This window comes from Anomaloglossus baeobatrachus, chromosome 3 (assembly GCF_048569485.1).
Source record: "Anomaloglossus baeobatrachus isolate aAnoBae1 chromosome 3, aAnoBae1.hap1, whole genome shotgun sequence".
Taxonomy (NCBI): Eukaryota; Metazoa; Chordata; class Amphibia; order Anura; family Aromobatidae; genus Anomaloglossus; species Anomaloglossus baeobatrachus.
The window spans coordinates 577342294-577360832 of NC_134355.1; the positions used below are offsets into that span (position 1 = coordinate 577342294).

Genomic DNA, 18539 nt, shown 5'->3' on the forward strand with positions numbered 1-18539 from the left:
CTTTCCGGACGCTGCCGTCGTCACCCGGTCCCGGGGTTGTTGCTGCCGGTCCGGCACGGATCGACTTGGCCAGGAGAACCATCTGTTCTTGGTGCCTTTTTTCCTGCATTTGCAAGGATTGCTGCTGACGTTCCAACGCCCGGAGCAGGTGTGCATTGGTCTGTTGCTGCTGTGCATTAGCCTCTTGTAGCTGTGCATTAGTCTGTTGCTGCTGCCTTAGTATGTCCTCCATGGCGTCGCCGGGTTTGGGCTGTAGTATAGCCGCTCGAATCCAGGACATGTGCTACTGGGTCACCAGGGATGGATGCTACACCTCACCGGCTGTCATGCCCGCATTCTGCACCATATGTGAGGTAGCACGGTCGGCTGCGCAGCAGAAGAAACGGGAACCAGGCATTAAGGTTCACAGCACACGGTTTTAATCCAAACAAAAGTCCACAACAATATACATGTGCCTCTCCAGCAGAGAGCTCAGGGAGTTCTGTTCACTCCCCCACACCCGGCACACCTGCCCTTGTTCCTGTTTCCATTTAACCCTTCCTTCAGCCTGTAAGGAAACAGCATTAACCCTAGAGTGGATTTACTTTCTATCATGGAGTGAGCACAACCGGGGCGAGACATACCGGCCGTCATAGATAACCCCGGTCACAGTCTCACAATACAAATAAAACATTTTTATTAATAACATTTCCGGGTTAACTATGCTTCCTTTGTAGGGGGTCTGCCCACCCCCTACACCACCATCATCCTCCCTGGGGCCTAGCTCTGCCTGTGGAGAGCTACAACATCTGAGCTGCGTTACCATCCACCCCAGAAGAGAGAGATACTTCCCGCAGCGGTGGCTAATAATTGGCTGCACACCACAGGTGGCGTCACAAACAACTACTCCCATCATCCCCATCCTTTATTGATATCGCCGGTGTCATGGAACCAGGCAAGGCCACCTCGGCAACCCAAGAGAAGAACTGCGGCCCGGTGACGGGTAACCTCCAACCCTGTGGGTGCGTCACCAGCATGCAGAGCATGATCCAACAATTCCCTGCAGCTCTCGCACTGGTAAAGTACAAGATATCGTTTGATACTAAAAAATCCCACACTTTTAATTAAAACAGAGCTTCTGCACTTTGTACCCAGCAGTTACAGGCATGAAATACGTCATTATAGCTAACACATTGGCATCTGTTGTCTGTGCCCATAATGTGCCAGTGCTGATTTAGTTTAAAGCTTGAGATATCACACTAACACACAAGATTTCGAGATTTGCCAATGAGGGGCTTTGCTGAGGATAATGGGATCCTGCTCTGCAGGTCAGGATTTTACAACCCGGACCTTTGGATCTAACTTTTGCTACAAAGTTGGCTCCTATAGGAGCATTACAAGAGCTTTTCGGCAAGTTACTTAGTAGAATCAACTGCCTGTGGCTACCCACTGTATTCTTAAAGGGACTGTCCTCTTTCGGAATATTCTTTGCTCTAAGCTACACAACTTAGAACAAACTTACTCATCCACCCATCTCACCCCCTGGTCCAGACTCAATGCTCTGTCTTTGCACTGGTCTCTGTTGTTTGCAGCCTTGACATCACGTAGACAGCGCTGCAGACAAACAACAGAGACTGGTGCACTGGCAGAGAGTTGTCAATAGTGGCCCTGGGGGAGAAGGTGACATGATATTTAGTTTATTTTTTATAACAATCGCAGCTCATAGCAGGTTTTTTTTTTGTTGTTTTTTTTTTAAGAGGACAACCCCTTTAAAAAAGGGCAGCCACAGACAGGTGATAGGTATTCTCTAAATGTGTATATTTATAATTTGTATTTGTATAAAAAATTGTGGCTTTTTAATTACAGCTGACAGCGCATAACATTTTGGGTACATCTTGGTACATATTAGACATGTATGCACACACCACTAATAAATCTGGCCTATTTGTGAGTGCAAGTGAGTGCAAATATGGTGCAAAACATATCATAAAGGTTAAAGTAGAAAAAGGCAGAGGCAAATCCAGCGGGGTTCCTCAATGACCAGAAGATGTAAGTAAAGTCATATAGTCTTTATTGGAAAAATATTAAAAATCCATCCAGATTAGCAGTGACAAAATGGGAGATTAGTCAAAGACTAGTTTCGGCACACAAACCTTCGTCCTGTCTGAATAGCATTGCTCTCGAAGACGGCATACTAATGAGCCCCACTGCGTTTAGCATAATTAATTCTATTACGCAATTAGTATAGGGTGTATATCATTAAATTTGCTGGGGTTAAAAATAACAAACAGATAACAAAACAAAAATAACAAAAACAAAAAGGAGAGAACTATAAAAACACAATCTCCCGAATGGTCACTGAATACATAAATGTATACAAGAAGAAAAATATGCATTATTGCAAATGCATTTGATTATAGGAATAATTATGTGAAATACATCAATGAATTGTTATAAACATATAAGAGAGAATAACAACTACATACTATTACCATGGTGTTTTTTTTTTTTTTGCTCTCTAGATATAATTGTCTGCATATGTAAGATAAACACGTGTTTATCTTATATGTGCAGACAATTATATCTAGAGAGAGAAAAAAACCCAAAAAAAACAAAACACCATGGTAATAGTATGTAGTTCTTATCCTCTCTTATATGTTTATAACTATTCACTGATGTATTTCACATAATTATTCCTCTAATCAAATACATTTGTAATAATGTATATTTTTCTTCTTGTATACATTTATGTATTCAGTGACCATTCGGAAGTTTGTGTTTTTATAGTTCTCTCCTTTTGTTTTTAATTTTTAACCCCAGCAAATTTAATGATATACACTCTATACTAATTGTGTAATAGAATTAATAATGCTAAACGCAGTGGGCTCATTAGTATGCCGTCTTGTAGAGCAATGCTATGCATACAGGACGAAGGCTTGTATGCCGAAACTAGTCTTTAGGGCACTTTACACACAGCGACATCGCTAGCGTTGTCGCTGGTGAATGCACCCGCACCCCCCCGTCGGTTGTGCGTGACGCAAATCGCTGCCCGTGGCGCACAACATCGCTAACAGCCGTTACACGTACTTACCTTCCTAGCGACGTCGCTTTTGCCGGCGAACCGCCTCCTTTCTAAGGGGGCGGTCCGTAGGGGGTCACAACGGTGTCACTAAGCAGCTGCCCAATAGAAGCGGAGGGGCGGAGATGAGCGGCCATAAGATTCCGCCCACCTCCTTCCTTCCTCATTGTCGGAGGACGCAGGTAAGGTGATGTTTCTCGTTCCTGCGGTGTCAGACATAGCGATGTGTGCTGCTGCAGGAACGACGAACAACATCGTACCTGCAGCAGCAACGATATTTGTGATTAGAACGACGTGTCAACGATCAACGATATGGTGAGTATTTTTGATCGTTAACGGTCGTTCCTGCGTTTCACACGCAACAACGTCGCTAACGAGGCCGGATATGCGTCACGAATTCCATGACCCCCAAGGACATCTCGTTAGCGATGTCGTTGCGTGTAAAGTGGCCTTTTGACTAATCTCCCATTTTGTCACTGCTACTCTGGCTGGATTTTTAATATTTTTCCAATAAAGACTATATGATTTTACTTACATCTTCTGGTCATTGAGGAACACCGCTGGATTTGCCTCTGCCTTTTTCTACTTTAAGCTTTCTTGGATTGCTTCCTCCTAAATCATGAGCGGGTCCCGCCAGTTGAAAACTGAATCCAGCAGCTGATACAAGGGTAAGACGGCTCCTCCATATTATTTATTTATATCATAAAGGTGGTGCTATGTGGGCCGCAATTTGCACTAAAATAGTGGCGCATTATGATTATTAAACCTGTCTCAATATCTTTAAATCTGAAACATTACTACATTAAAACTTAATATCAAGTATGACGCAAGATAAGATGATGCAGCTCGTAATAGATGAAGAAAATTTCCATTCTACCTTCTAGAATCTGGTGTGCCAGGCTGGATGCCTCTTCAGATGGCTTTTCTGTACCTAGTTTTTGGGCATATTCTGCAATTTCAGTAATTAGATCCACTGCTCCAGAGCACTGCAGATGGTTTCCAGTGATATCCAGTTCACTGCACGGCAAAACAACATGGAGTCAACAAGGCACAGATATAATAGAATAATTTGAAGCTCATGAGCCCCAATGCAAACTTACCAGCAAAGTATCCAACTACCATAGGTCTGTAATAATTTTAGCTTTTTCATATGGGCCAGAGGCACCTTTGGGGTCCTTCTAACCTTTAGGGCCCCAAACCCTGCACACCCACTATAGTTAAACCCCTGCATAATACCTGGACTACTACGTACTAAGCAGGTGGTACATCCATTACCACTATAAAGGTCCATTGCTCACTCAACTGCATTGAACCTTCTTCTATAGCTATACATACACCCTTCCCTTCATGTAAAGTCCTACATACATAAGAAACCATAATAAATACACCAAAATAGTAACATAAACATTCTACATTATATAATCTTATTTTCCATGAGAATTACCTAATGGCTGATTGTGCCAAAAGTTTCCCAAGCATTGCTCCGCTAGGAGGACCCAGGTTGCAGAAACATAGGCTCAGGGACACCAGCTTCAAGTTTCCTTCAAGACCTTGGATAAGACTCTGAATCCCTTCATCTCGAAACCTAAAGAATTAATACGTTGTTATGCAGAAATGCTTTCATGGATCCTGTATGGACCAGAGGACATCATCATCTTACTCATTGTGATCCAGTATTATGGATGTTAACTGGCTGTACTGAACCGCTTTCCCCAACCTCTCCATTGACCAGATGTCAATCTCACAATCTATAGCTTCCAGTTTTATAAAAGGATATGACGTTCTCCCTCTTAATTCTAGTAGTATAGCCTGCACAAAGAAGAGAAATCATATGTAATGTGTGGTTAAAAAATTGAAATTATCTACAGTCAGAAGAAAATACAAAAGACCCATCAACAATTGTACACGTGTCGGGTATTTCCATGACATCAACGCAGTGGAAATTACAACATATTAGTATACCCAAAATGTTTGATTTTTTTTCCCTAAATACATATAACCTACAAACGTACAAGACTGGCAACATCCTGGTTACTGAGAGGAACTCCCCATAAGCACAAGTCCGTGGCAAGCATATATCGCTCATCCCGTATAGTCATCAGTAGTGGTCTTAATAAAACTGGAGAGGAACCATCGGAGGTGGTCTCTGGACATGACAAGATAATCTGCAGAAAATAAGACCACAATAGTCTATGTAAAAGATTAGTGCAACTACAAATGTGCCAATACCATTGCCAAATATCGGTCATTCATAATGAAAGGACAATTTTATATATACAGTATATATACATACATATACAGGCAAAAGTTTTGGCGTCCGTGAAATAGTTACAGAAAAGTAAATATTTCTCCAAGAAAATTATTGCAATTACACATGTTTATTTCCTTTGTGTATATTGGAACAACACAAAAAAACAGAGGAAAAAAAGGCAAATTGGACATAATTTCACACAAAACCTCAAAAATGGTCCTGACAAAATTGTTGGCACCTTCACAAAATTGTAGGTACACAACTCTGTTTCAAGCATGTGATGCTCGTTCAAACTCTGTGGCAAGTAACAGGTGTGGGCAATATAAAAATCACACCTGAAGCCAGATAAAAAGGGGAGAAGTTGTCTCAATCATTGCATTGTGTGTTTGTATGTGCCACATTAAGCTTGGAGAGTAGAAAAAGTAGAAAAAAACTGTCTAAAGACTTAAGAACCAAAATATCAAACAATCTCAATGTTACAAGTCCATCTCCAGAGTCTTGATGTTCCTTTGTCCACAGTGTGCAACATAATCCAGAAGTTTAAAACCCACAGCACTATGACTAACCTCTCTGGACATGGACGGCAGAGAAAACATTGATGAAAGTTTGCAACCAAGGATAGTCCAGATGGCATATCAGCAGCCCCAATCAAGTTCCAAAGAAATTCAAGCTATCCTTTAGGCTAAGGGTGCATCAGTGTCAGCGTGATCTATCCGTCGACATTTAAGTTTAATGAAACACTATGGTAGGAGAACAAGGAGGACCCCCCTGCTGATATAGAGACATAAAAAGCTAGACTGCAGCTTGCCAAAATGTATGTAAGCAAAATCCTTTTGGGAAAGCGTCTTGTGGACAGATGAGTCCAAGATAGATCTTTTTGGTAAAGCACATCATTCTACTATATACCGAAAACAGAATGATGCCTACAAAGAAAATAACACAGTACCTACAGTCAAATATGGTTAGAGGTTCAAAAATGTCTTGAGGTAGTTTTGCTGCCTCTGGCACTGGGTGCCTGGATTGTGTGCAAGGCATCATGAAATTTGAAGATTACTAAAGGATTTGGGGTTGCAATGTAGTGTCAGAAAGCTGAGTTTACATCCTAGGTCATGAGTCTTCCAGCAGGACAATGACCTCAAAAATACACGAAGAAGCCCCGAGAAATGGATGGAAACAAAGCACTGGAGAGTTCTAAAATGGCAGTGTGACACCCTGGATCCCAGGGGTCACAGGTAACACCAACACCACACCTTACACACACCGCCCACCCCCAGTGAGGACACAACCGTCACCCGAAAGGGAGACCTGATGCCTTCCTCAGGGCAGGTAGAGCACACCAGGTGGGCGGAGCCAGGTGGAAAGGCAAGCCCACCGAGGAGACTACTGTCCTGGGGCAGGAAGTTCAGTAAGCAGTTTAGTACAGACAGTGAAAGTGGAAGGAGGTGACAAGGCTGAGCTGACACGTCAGGTAGGCAGACGGTGGTGGCCGTCTGCAGTCGTCCCGGTAGACAACCGGCGGAACCATAGGGAATGGCTGTGAGTTGGAGCCCGCTGGCCCTGAACCGGAGAGTCAAACGTTTTATCGGAGCACCAGAGAGCGGGTACTCAGACCCCGACCTAGCTCAGAACCCACCGAGTATAGGCAAATTGATTGATTGCTGGCTGGACCTCACGGGTTCATCCACACCCAAGTCCCGACAGAAGGCAAAAGCCCACCGTTACTGAGTGAGTGCCACCGCCAAGGGCCAAACACCCGACGGGCCAGCGCCTGCGGGCAACAGAGGGCTCCTCCGGCATCCAAAACGCAGAGGAGCGAGCTACCACTGCTCAGGCAGGGGAGCTGAACACAGAACACAGGTGCAAGGGAAAAGGGGCCACCACCAACCCCACAGGGGACACCGGCAGCCGGCTGCGGGACCCGACCATCACCGAACTTTGGTTTACTACTGACTCTGTGTGTGGTTAATCGTGAGTACATCAGTGCCACCCGGGCACAGCACCGCAGTGCGCCCCCATTGCACCGCAACCCCTCCAGCAACGCCCGTCCCCTCACCACCGGGCCCCGGGACACACCGCCCCTGCCCACGAAGGGGCTAACACCAAGGCTGCGCCACAACACCGTCCCCCGGGAGCCCCACCATCATCCGCAGCGGTGGTGCACCATCTCACCACGAACCGTGGGTGGCGTCACGACTCACCCAGCAACCTCGCGGTCTTCACGGCTGCAGATCCCCCTCACCCGACACCGCCAGCTAACAGAGCGACGTGGCCCCTGGTCCGGAGGCGCTCGAGCCACCGACAACCCGAGCCCGGACCCCGAGCATCTTGGCCCGAGCAGCGGAGCAGCCGAGCCCCTCTCAGGGCGGTACAGCAGCAATGAGTCCGGATCTAAATCCCATTGGATACCCGTGTAGAGATCTAAAAATTGCTGTTTGGAGAAGGCGCCTTCAAATATGAAACATCTGGAGCAGTTTGCAAAAGAAGAGTGGTCCAAATTTCCAGGTAAGAGGTATAAGAAACTTGTTGATGGTTTTAGGAAGCGATTGATCCTAGTCATTTATTCCAAAGGGTGTGCTACCAAATATTAAGTTGAGGGTGCTAACAATCTTGTCCAGCCCATTTTTGAAGTTTTGTGTAAAATTATGTAGAACTAACATTTATTTCTCATTTTTTCGTTGCTCCAATACACATAAAGGAAATACACATGTATAACAAAACGTGTAATTGTAATAATTTTCTGGGAAAACTACTTCATTTTCTGGAACAATTTAAAGATTGACACTGCTTTCAGCCATGACTGTATATATATCGTATGTCACAAAAGCGAACACACTGCTCACATTTTTGTAAACATTTTATTATATCCTTTCATGGGACAATGCTGAAGATATGACACTTTGATATAATGTAAAATAGTCAGTGTACAGCTTATATAACAGTGTCAATTTGGTGTCCTCTAAATAACTAAATACAGCCATTAATGTTTAAAATGCTGGCAACAAATCTGAGTACATCCCTAAGTGAAAATGGCCAAATTGTGCAAAAGGGTAAAATTTTGTGTGGTCACCATTATTTTCAATCACTGCCTTAACTCTCTTGGGAATGAAGCTCACTAGAGCTTCACAGGAGACGATGGATCCTCTTCCCTCCTCCGTGACCACATCACAGAGCTAATGAATGTTAGAGACCTTGTGCTCCTCCACCTTCCATTTTATTATACCCCCAGATCCTGAATAGGGTTTAGGTCTGGAGACACACTTGGCCAATCCAGCACCTTTACTCTCAGTTTCTTTAGTAAGTAAGTCAGTGGTTGTCTTGGAGGTGTGTTTGGGGTTGTTATCATGTTGGAATACTGCCTTGCGACCCAGTTTCCAAAAGGAATGGGATCATGCTCTGCTTCAGTATGCCACAGAGACACTGGAAAACACACCAACATTGTATTTGAGGTACAGTTAGGTCCAGAAATATTTGGACAGTGACACAAGTTTTGTTATTTTAGCTGTTTACAAAAACATGTTCAGAAATACAATTATATATATAATATGGGCTGAAAGTGCACACTCCCAGCTGCAATATGAGAGTTTTCACATCCAAATCGGAGAAAGGGTTTAGGAATCATAGCTCTGTAATGCATAGCCTCCTCTTTTTAAAGGGACCAAAAGTAATTGGACAAGGGACTCTAAGGGCTGCAATTAACTCTGAAGGCGTCTCCCTCGTTAACCTGTAATCAATGAAGTAGTTAAAAGGTCTGGGGTTGATTACAGGTGTGTGGTTTTGCATTTGGAAGCTGTTGCTGTGACCAGACAACATGCGGTCTAAGGAACTCTCAATTGAGGTGAAGCAGAACATCCTGAGGCTGAAAAAAAAGAAAAAATCCATCAGAGAGATAGCAGACATGCTTGGAGTAGCAAAATCAACAGTTGGGTACATTCTGAGAAAAAAGGAATTGACTGGTGAGCTTGGGAACTCAAAAAGGCCTGGGCGTCCACGGATGACAACAGTGGTGGATGATCGCCGCATACTTTCTTTGGTGAAGAAGAACCCGTTCACAACATCAACTGAAGTCCAGAACACTCTCAGTGAAGTAGGTGTATCTGTCTCTAAGTCAACAGTAAAGAGAAGACTCCATGAAAGTAAATACAAAGGGTTCACATCTAGATACAAACCATTCATCAATTCCAAAAATAGACAGGCCAGAGTTAAATTTGCTGAAAAACACCTCATGAAGCCAGCTCAGTTCTGGAAAAGTATTCTATGGACAGATGAGACAAAGATCAACCTGTACCAGAATGATGGGAAGAAAAAAGTTTGGAGAAGAAAGGGAACGGCACATGATCCAAGGCACACCACATCCTCTGTAAAACATGGTGGAGGCAACGTGATGGCATGAGCATGCATGGCTTTCAATGGCACTGGGTCACTTGTGTTTATTGATGACATAACAGCAGACAAGAGTAGCCGGATGAATTCTGAAGTGTACCGGGATATACTTTCAGCCCAGATTCAGCCAAATGCCGCAAAGTTGATCGGACGGCGCTTCATAGTACAGATGGACAATGACCCCAAGCATACAGCCAAAGCTACCCAGGAGTTCATGAGTGCAAAAAAGTGGAACATTCTGCAATGGCCAAGTCAATCACCAGATCTTAACCCAATTGAGCATGCATTTCACTTGCTCAAATCCAGACTTAAGACGGAAAGACCCACAAACAAGCAGGACCTGAAGGCTGCGGCTGTAAAGGCCTGGCAAAGCATTAAGAAGGAGGAAACCCAGTGTTTGGTGATGTCCATGGGTTCCAGACTTAAGGCAGTGATTGCCTCCAAAGGATTCGCAACAAAATATTGAAAATAAAAATATTTTGTTTGGGTTTGGTTTATTTGTCCAATTACTTTTGACCTCCTAAAATGTGGAGTGTTTGTAAAGAAATGTGTACAATTCCTACAATTACTTTCAGATATTTTTGTTCAAACCTTCAAATTAAACATTACAATCTGCACTTGAATTCTGTTGTAGAGGTTTCATTTCAAATCCAATGTGGTGGCATGCAGAGCCCAACTCGCGAAAATTGTGTCACTGTCCAAATATTTCTGGACCTAACTGTATATAAAAATAAAGGTTTTATTAAAGAAATTAAAAAGGTTGAGAAATATGTAGTAACTTAGCAGGAGAGCACATGTGTACTGGGGACAGCAAATATCCCGTATATGGACACTGTATCACTGTAAAAAAATTATTATAATAGACAATTGTTATACGAAAAATAATTATACGTACACTAAATTTACACAGACATATAGGTATTGATGTGAACCTATAATTACAAGAAAGTCAAAGAACTACCTTAGTGCAAACCAATATATAATTTTATTCATAAATTAATCATAAAAACACCAAAAACATATATAATAGAGACATAACTGGTAGTGAGGATACAAAAAAAGCAGCAAAGTTGAAAGCAGCACAAAGTACAGGGCTACTGGTGCCCCCCACCCCTCCCCCATATAAGCTGCAATTGCATAGTTAACTCCACACAAAGCAGCTCAAATGGAGAGACACTCACCCATAATAACTCTTACTCAGCAAGGGGATGAACCTCCAGGACCCCAATGCGCGTTTTGTGTGGGCTTCTTTGTAGCTGCTATTCTTCATAGCCACTTTACACCCACCTTCCTACTATTATTTGGTCAGCGTCTGGTTGCCTTCCTTTATTTTATCCTCACCAGCACTTATGTGTCTATTTTATATATATGTTTCTGGTGTTTTTAGGATTAATTCATGAATAAAATTATATATTGGTTTGCACTAAGATAGTTCTTTGACTTTCTTGTAACTATAGGTTCAAATAATAGTTGGGTCTCTACCAGATATTTTCACATTATAGTCCTTGTGTGGGGTTAATTGTGATCCACCATTTAGGCTATTATTTATGTTTCCCCTTTATATGTGTTCAGATGTTTTTGACATATAGGTATTGATGGTTGTTGTTGAAGTCGTAGCATATAATCCACAATGGTATCGAATACAATATATACCTAGTTACATATGGACTTAATCTGTTACTATAAGCAATTCACAAAATTATTGCTAGATGACATCTAATAAGTACAGTACAGACCAAAAGTTTGGACACACATTCTCATTCAAAGAGTTTTCTTTATTTTCATGACTCTAAAAATTGTAGATTCCCATTGAAGACATCAAAACTATGAATGAAAACATGTGGAATGAAATACTTAAAAAAGTGTGAAACAACTGAAAATATGTCTTATATTCTAGGTTGTTCAAAGTAGCCACCTTTTGCTTTGATTACTGCTTTGCACACTCTTGGCATTCTCTTGATGAGCTTCAAGAGGTAGTCACTGGAAATGGTTTTCCAACAGTCTTGAAGGAGTTCCCAGAAATGCTTAGCACTTGTTGGCCCTTTTGCCTTCACTCTGCAGTCCAGCGCACCCCAAACCATCTCAATTGGGTTCAGGTCTGGTGACTGTGGAGACCAGGTCATCTGGCGTAGCATCCCATCACTCTCCTTCTTAGTCAAATAGCCCTTACACAGCCTGGAAGTGTGTTTGGGGTCATTGTCCTGTTGAAAAATAAATGATGGTCCAACTAAACGAAAACCAGATGGAATAGCATGCCGCTGCAAGATGCTGTGGTAGCCATGCTGGTTCTGTATGCCTTCAATTTTGAATAAATCCCCAACAGTGTCACCAGCAAAGCACCCCACACCATCACACCTCCTCCTCCATGCTTCACGGTGGGAACCAGGCACGTAGAGTCCATCCGTTCACCTTTTCTACAAAGACACGGTGGTTGGATCCAAAGATCTCAAATTTGGACTCATCAGACCGAAGCACAGATTTCCACTGGTCTAATGTCCATTCTTTGTGTTCTGTAGCCCAAACAAGCCTCTACTGCTTGCTGCCTGTCCTTAGCAGTAGTTTCCTAGCATCTATTTTACCATGAAGGCCTGCTGCACAAAGACTCCTCTTAATAGTTGTTCTAGAGATGAGAAGGTGTGTCCAAACTTTTGGTCTGTACTTTATATCTATTGGTAGTATTGAAAAGTATGGCTGGTACATCAAATCTGCAATTAGTGTATCTGTACTGAAGTGCAGTGATATACCCTTTATACTATCACTATGCACTTCAGTACAGATACACTAATTGCACTTTTTAAAAGACAACCTCAGGATATGACGCTGAACACGTGTAAGAGGGTGTCCAGTGCCCTGCAGCCCCCTGAAGTTATAGTACAAGTAAAGATGTTTTAGAGTTATGTATTCATTTGTGTGCATTTTCCTGTGTAATTTGGCCGGCCACCACTAGTTGTCACTGGGTCCCTGTATGTAAAGGGAGTGACAGGGCGGTGTGGGTTAATAGGGGGAGGACATTTCCCAGCACAGGAAAATATAGGGAAGAGTGCTTCCTGGTTACGGCAGATAAGGAAGTAGTGAAAGGACTGACAGGGCCAGATGCAGCGGAGTGAAGTAGTGTGGTGTGGAGGAGTCAGGCAGAGAAAAGAGACAGGAGAGAAAGAGTCAAGGAGACTGAAGTGGAGTGATAGCCCCGGAGTTACAGAAGGTAAAGCCAGAGGGAAAAGAGGAGAGCGTCCCTTTCTAGGCCGGCAGCTGTAAGTAGTGCAGACAGAGTGCAAATAGATGGTCTACAGGGTCACAGGCACAGCGGGAATAAAGACTGTGAGGGTCCTCTCGCTTCTACGGGGCCGGACCGTTGGAATAGCCATAGTGCCAAATGGTTGGATCAATAAAGACAGGATAAAGCGCCCATCCCATTCCTCTTTGTTGGCTGTAGCAAAAGAGCCGGGTTCTGAAAAGAAAGTAATGCCTGTGAAATATCTTGGTGTGAAACCGGCCTTTATGATCTGGAAGCTGTATTTTAAACAATTTTGCAGTAAAGTTGTTCCGCTCTTGACCGGTGGTGGACTCATTACTGATAGTGCTGCGTGTGATACTGGGCAGTGTGAATGGGATCCAGAGAAGCCAGCTAAAGTAGGTACCACCTCCACACCCACTCCATACAGCACTCTGTCCCCATGTCTGCAGCATACCGGGGCGGACTGAGGAGAGTAGCCCTTACCCACGACTGCCCCTCTCTGGTACTTTACATATGCGCATGCAACCTCTTCGGTGGACCATAGCAAGGCCTGTTCTGAGTTGAACCTGTCTTGTTAAATTACTGTATGGTCTTGACCACTGTGCTGCAGCTCAGTTTCAGGGTGTTGGCAATTTTTATGTAGAGCAACAATTTTTTTTCAGATCCTCAGAGAATTCTTTGCCATAAAGAGCCATGTTGGACTTCCAGGGACCAATATGAGAAAGCGTGTGAGCGATGACACCAGGGAGGGGAAATGGCTAATTGGGCACAATTTGGCCATTTTCACTTAGGGGTGTACTCATTTTTTTGCCAGAAGTTTAGATATTAATGGCTGTGTGTTCTGTTATTTAGAGGGCACCAAATTTTCACTGTTATACAAGCTGCACACTGACTACTGTACATTGTATCACAGTGTCATATCTTCAGTGTTATCCCATGAAAAGATATAATAAAATATTTACAAAATGTGAGGGGAGTACTCCCTTTTGTGATATACTGTATAGAGATAGATAGACAGACAGACAGACAGATAGATTTATCTATATATATATATATATATATATATATATATAGATCTATATAAAGCAAATGTTTGAAATTAGCTTTAAGCAAAAATGTTTTGTGTCTTTACAAATTTTTGTACTGTAGTTTTAGGGTTTTTTATGGGGAAAAAAAAAATGTGCATTATTATTCCATAAGTATGAATATTTGATTCATTTTCAAATGAAAATTTCATAAATGTAGATGGTTCTACAGAGACAAAACTAATATAATAGGCATGACTAACTAATGACGGGTAGTTTATAAAATCTAAAGGCAGATGTCCTGTTCTTGTATTCTTCATTGTCTTACTTTTCTATGCTTACCTTGAGGTATTTGGACCCATCTTGGATACATTTTTTGAGGGCACGGGTGATGGTGGGGCTGACAAACGATTGACATTGCGCACAATGATGTTCATATCTCTTCAGGAACTTCTTCAGAGCTGATGTATCTACTGATTTAACTGCAGCCCCTTTCCCCTTCTTTTTGGATTTCGGAGGCATTGTGACTATATCATACCCTACAACTGACCAAAATTTGATATTTTATAGCATGAATGTACATTTTTGATGGTTGGCTTCTGGGGAGGCTGGAGCATATCTACAAGTCTTTTAAGTGTCAAACCAGTTGTCATCTCTGGGTCCTACCACTAAAGATTCCAGAGCCCAAGGGACCTTCCAGACTCCCTGATTTCTGTGAATTTTCTGCCAAATTCTGCGTTGCTGGAGAATGTGCCAACTTCAGAAAGTCTGGAAAGGCTTCCTTTTTCTGGGGAAATGTTCCAAAAGAGGATGAACAGATAAAACATTGACTACATTTCTGGTTTCACAAGACATGTCAACAGCTCCAGATTGGTGTACACTGGTTACATAGAGGCTATAATGTGCAAAATGTCTATTTAGGCTATGTGTCCACGGTAGAATGTTGCTGCGGATTTTTCTGCATGAAAATCCGCGACTTTCGCGACAAATCCGCACCTATTTTTTCCGCGGATTTACCACGGAATTGCCGCGGATTTTGATGCGGATTTTTATTTTTTTTTCCCCATTCTATAGCCAAAATCCGGATCAAAATCCGCAACAATAATTGACATGCTGCAGATTTTTCCGGATCAAAATCCGCGGCAAATCCGCTGCGGAAAAATCCGCAGCATGGACACAGCATTTCCAAAATGCCATTGAAATGGCTGGGAAATGCCTCTGCTGCAGATTTTCGGAAAATCCGCGGCTTTTCCGCGAGAAATCCGCGGCAAAATCCGCGCATTTCCGCAGCGTGGACACATAGCCTAACTGTGTTTTACTTCATGAAAAAGAGATACTGTATACTTCACACTGTTGTTACTGTGTTTTTGGATAGGACACCACTCCATAGTAGAGCACAAAAATAAGAATCCGGATCTCCAAATACAGAACGCAAAGAATATGATTTTATTAGGACCAGAATCCAAACTAACACAACGTTTTGGTCAAACTATTATCATTGCTTTACTGCATGTCTTACATCTTTAGCAGCAATCTCCCTGAGGAAGGTCTAATTGTTTGACCGATATGTTACGTTAGTGGATAAAAAAGTATACATACCAGGTATTTGTGGTATAATGTGGTTGCATAAGTGTGAACACCCTCTTAGGCCTCAGTCACACATCTGTGTTGCACGCACATGTTGTATCTAGGTTTTTTTTTCATGGATACAACATGTACCTATTATAATACAGTAGAAGGTGGAAGTCACATGTCCGTGTTTATACAAGAACCGTATGCCCATGCAAAACCTGTCCATCTTTGTTAAGGTGTGATGGATCATAAGTGCTAATCCAAGTCTATGGGTCTGTGAAAAACATATACAGTACACGAAATGCATCCGTGTGCCGTCCATATTTAATATCGCAAAGGATAAGAGAAGCTTTGTCATTTATTTATCCATCCATCCATATAGCATACAGTAAAAATAAATAAATGAAAAAATTGGCATAAAATCCCCCCATATTATGATTCCCAGCACAGATAAAGCCAACAGCTACAGGCTGCAGCCCCCAGCCATGCGTTTATCTTGGCTATGCATCAAACTAAGAGGAACCGAATGTGGCTTTTTAAAAAATTATTTCAATAAATAATTTAAAAAAACAGCATGCAGTTCCCCCCAATTTTGATACCCAGCCATGATAAAGCCCGACAGCTGGGGCTAGTGTTCTCAGGCTGGGGAGACCCATGGCTATTGGGAACCCCCAGCCTAAAAATAGCAGCCTGCAGCTGCCCATATTGTCTCATCCATTAAATGTGACAATCCCAGCACTTTACCTGGCTCTTCCCAATTGCCCTGGTGCGGTGGCAATTGGGGTAATAAAGGATTAATGGCAGATCACAGCTGCCGTTAAGCCCTAGATTAGTAATGGGATGCGTCTATTAGACCTCCCCATTACTAATCTGTAAGTGAAAAGAAATAAAGACAAACACCGAAAAAATCTTTTATTTGGAATACAAGACAAAAAACATCACTGTTTTAACCTCAAAATACCCCTGCAGGTCCAACGTAATCCATACGAGGACCCACGACAATTCAGCACTGCTATATCTGAAATTACAGCACGCGATCATGGAACATGTCCACACGCTACAACTGGAGGCAGAGACTGAGCAGCGATCAGCGGTGACATCACTCAGGTAAGTTGCGGTTATAGCTGGGAGGATCCCATGGTCCTCCACCTGTGACCGCAGGTAACCTGATCTCAGGGTACTTCTTTAAAAGTGATCCCACCTGAGGTGACGTTACCTGCGGTCATATGTGGAGGACCATGGGAACCTCCCAGCTGTTATCACAACTTAACTGACTGATGTCACTGTTGATCGTGGCTTAGTCTCTGCCTCAGTTACAGTGTGCACACATGTTGCATGATCGCATATTGTAATTTCAGATGTAGCAGAGTTAAATCGACGTGGGACTCCGTGTGGATTACGTCTGACCTGCAGGGGTGTTTTGGGGATTAATAAAGTGTTCAAAGATGGTTTTCTTGTCTTTTATTCCAAATAAAAGATTTTGTAATTGTTTGTCTTTATTTCTTTTCACTTAGAGATTAGTAATGGGGGGTCTCATAGACGCATCCCATTGTTAATCTAGGCCTTAATGGCAGCTGTGGGCTGCCATTAACCCCTCATTACCCCAATTGCCACTGCACGAGGGCAATCGCGAAGAGATGGGTAAAGTGCTGGGATTGTCACTTCTAATGGATGCGACAACTCTGGGCAGCTGCAGGCTGCTATTTTTTAACCTGGGGGGTGCTCAATAACCATGGGTCTCCCCAGCCTAACAATACCAGCTTCCAGCTGTCGGGCTTTATCTTGCCTGGGTATCAAAATTGGGGGGGACCGCACTCTGTTTTTTTATTATTTATTTAAATAATTACACAACATTAAAGAACATTGTGATGATACTGTACGCACTCTGCCAAGCCACTCTCATATTATAAACAATGAAGTCTTCCTTAGTGGAACGATACAGTATTACAAGGGAAGAATGAATCAACATGGCAGATTATCCAGAATGGTCACATCACATAAAACAAGTATGTACCAAGCTTACATGCATAGGATTAGGAATAACACATACCAGTTGCCAGACACTGAAAGCTCGGCTACAGGGAGGAAGTACATTTTATTCCTCCCAGCAGCCTCAAACTTTCAGCCATGGAAAACCAAATAATAGCCAATAGAAAATTAAAATATTTTTTTTATTTAGGAAATTATATAAACCATGATGGGGTTTCAAATGAACAGGAGTGTATACCAAAGGCAGCACAAATCAACACGAGGAGATGTATAGGGAGCATGATCACGCAAAGGCAATATGAACACAAGTGTGCAACGGTAAAAAAAAAAATTTCTAAAACAAAAAGCATGCAATTTGTATATCTAACCTGTGTGCACCTCCTCCAGTTGGAATGGCACCAGGGCTTCAAAAAATAAAAACATTTTAAACTTTCTGTACGGACAACAAAGTACACATGTAATCCGCACTAAAAAAAAACCAATAGAAAATGCAGCGAAAACTCTGAAAAACTGGCTTTTTGAAGGCAGCGTTTTTACTTCCAAAATTGTAGGTAAAATGCTGCATGTGAACATAGCCTAACAGTGGAATGAATGTTTGAATGCTTAACACCATTCTCTATGTAAGCCGCTGCAATAATCTGGCAATGCAATGATGATCTATCCATTAAAGCTGCTCTGGATAATAAATCTAATATCAATAGAGTTACATTCTCAGTGTATAGGTAGTGACACTAACTATAGACTGAGCATGTAACTAGTGAGGCTGACAGTATTTTGTGAGATTGTGTCAGGACATAAAGTACCTGGTACAGACGGAGACCCAGGAGGTGCAGGCAAAGTTTGGCTTTGAGCTGTAGTTTCTATGGTGCCGATAAAGCTCCTTCACTGCTCCGGACAGAGTCTTGTGTGTTCATAGCCACACCTCGGCCGGCAGTAATAATACAGCAGAGACATGCCTGACGTGTGAAGCTCACAAGTTAGGTGTAATGTACAATCTTTTCAGAGAAATTTCTCATATTTAGGGAACAC

At 42.5% G+C, this 18539-nt stretch overlaps 1 protein-coding gene across 1 annotated transcript in view; it reads right to left on the minus strand.

Moving 5' to 3' along the window:
* The window catches only part of LOC142295597 (uncharacterized), a 97202-nt gene extending 79293 nt beyond the window's left edge, over window positions 1-17909 (minus strand). Inside the window, exons 1-6 of the mRNA XM_075338700.1 lie at window positions 17879-17909; window positions 14292-14494; window positions 5071-5223; window positions 4719-4867; window positions 4503-4643; window positions 3936-4075 (exon numbers count right to left, since the gene is read on the minus strand). Coding sequence (XP_075194815.1) covers window positions 3936-4075; window positions 4503-4643; window positions 4719-4867; window positions 5071-5223; window positions 14292-14471 — 763 coding nt within the window. The 5' untranslated portion in view covers window positions 14472-14494; window positions 17879-17909. The remainder of the gene's footprint in view (window positions 1-3935; window positions 4076-4502; window positions 4644-4718; window positions 4868-5070; window positions 5224-14291; window positions 14495-17878) is intronic.
* Window positions 17910-18539: the final 630 nt, after the last annotated feature.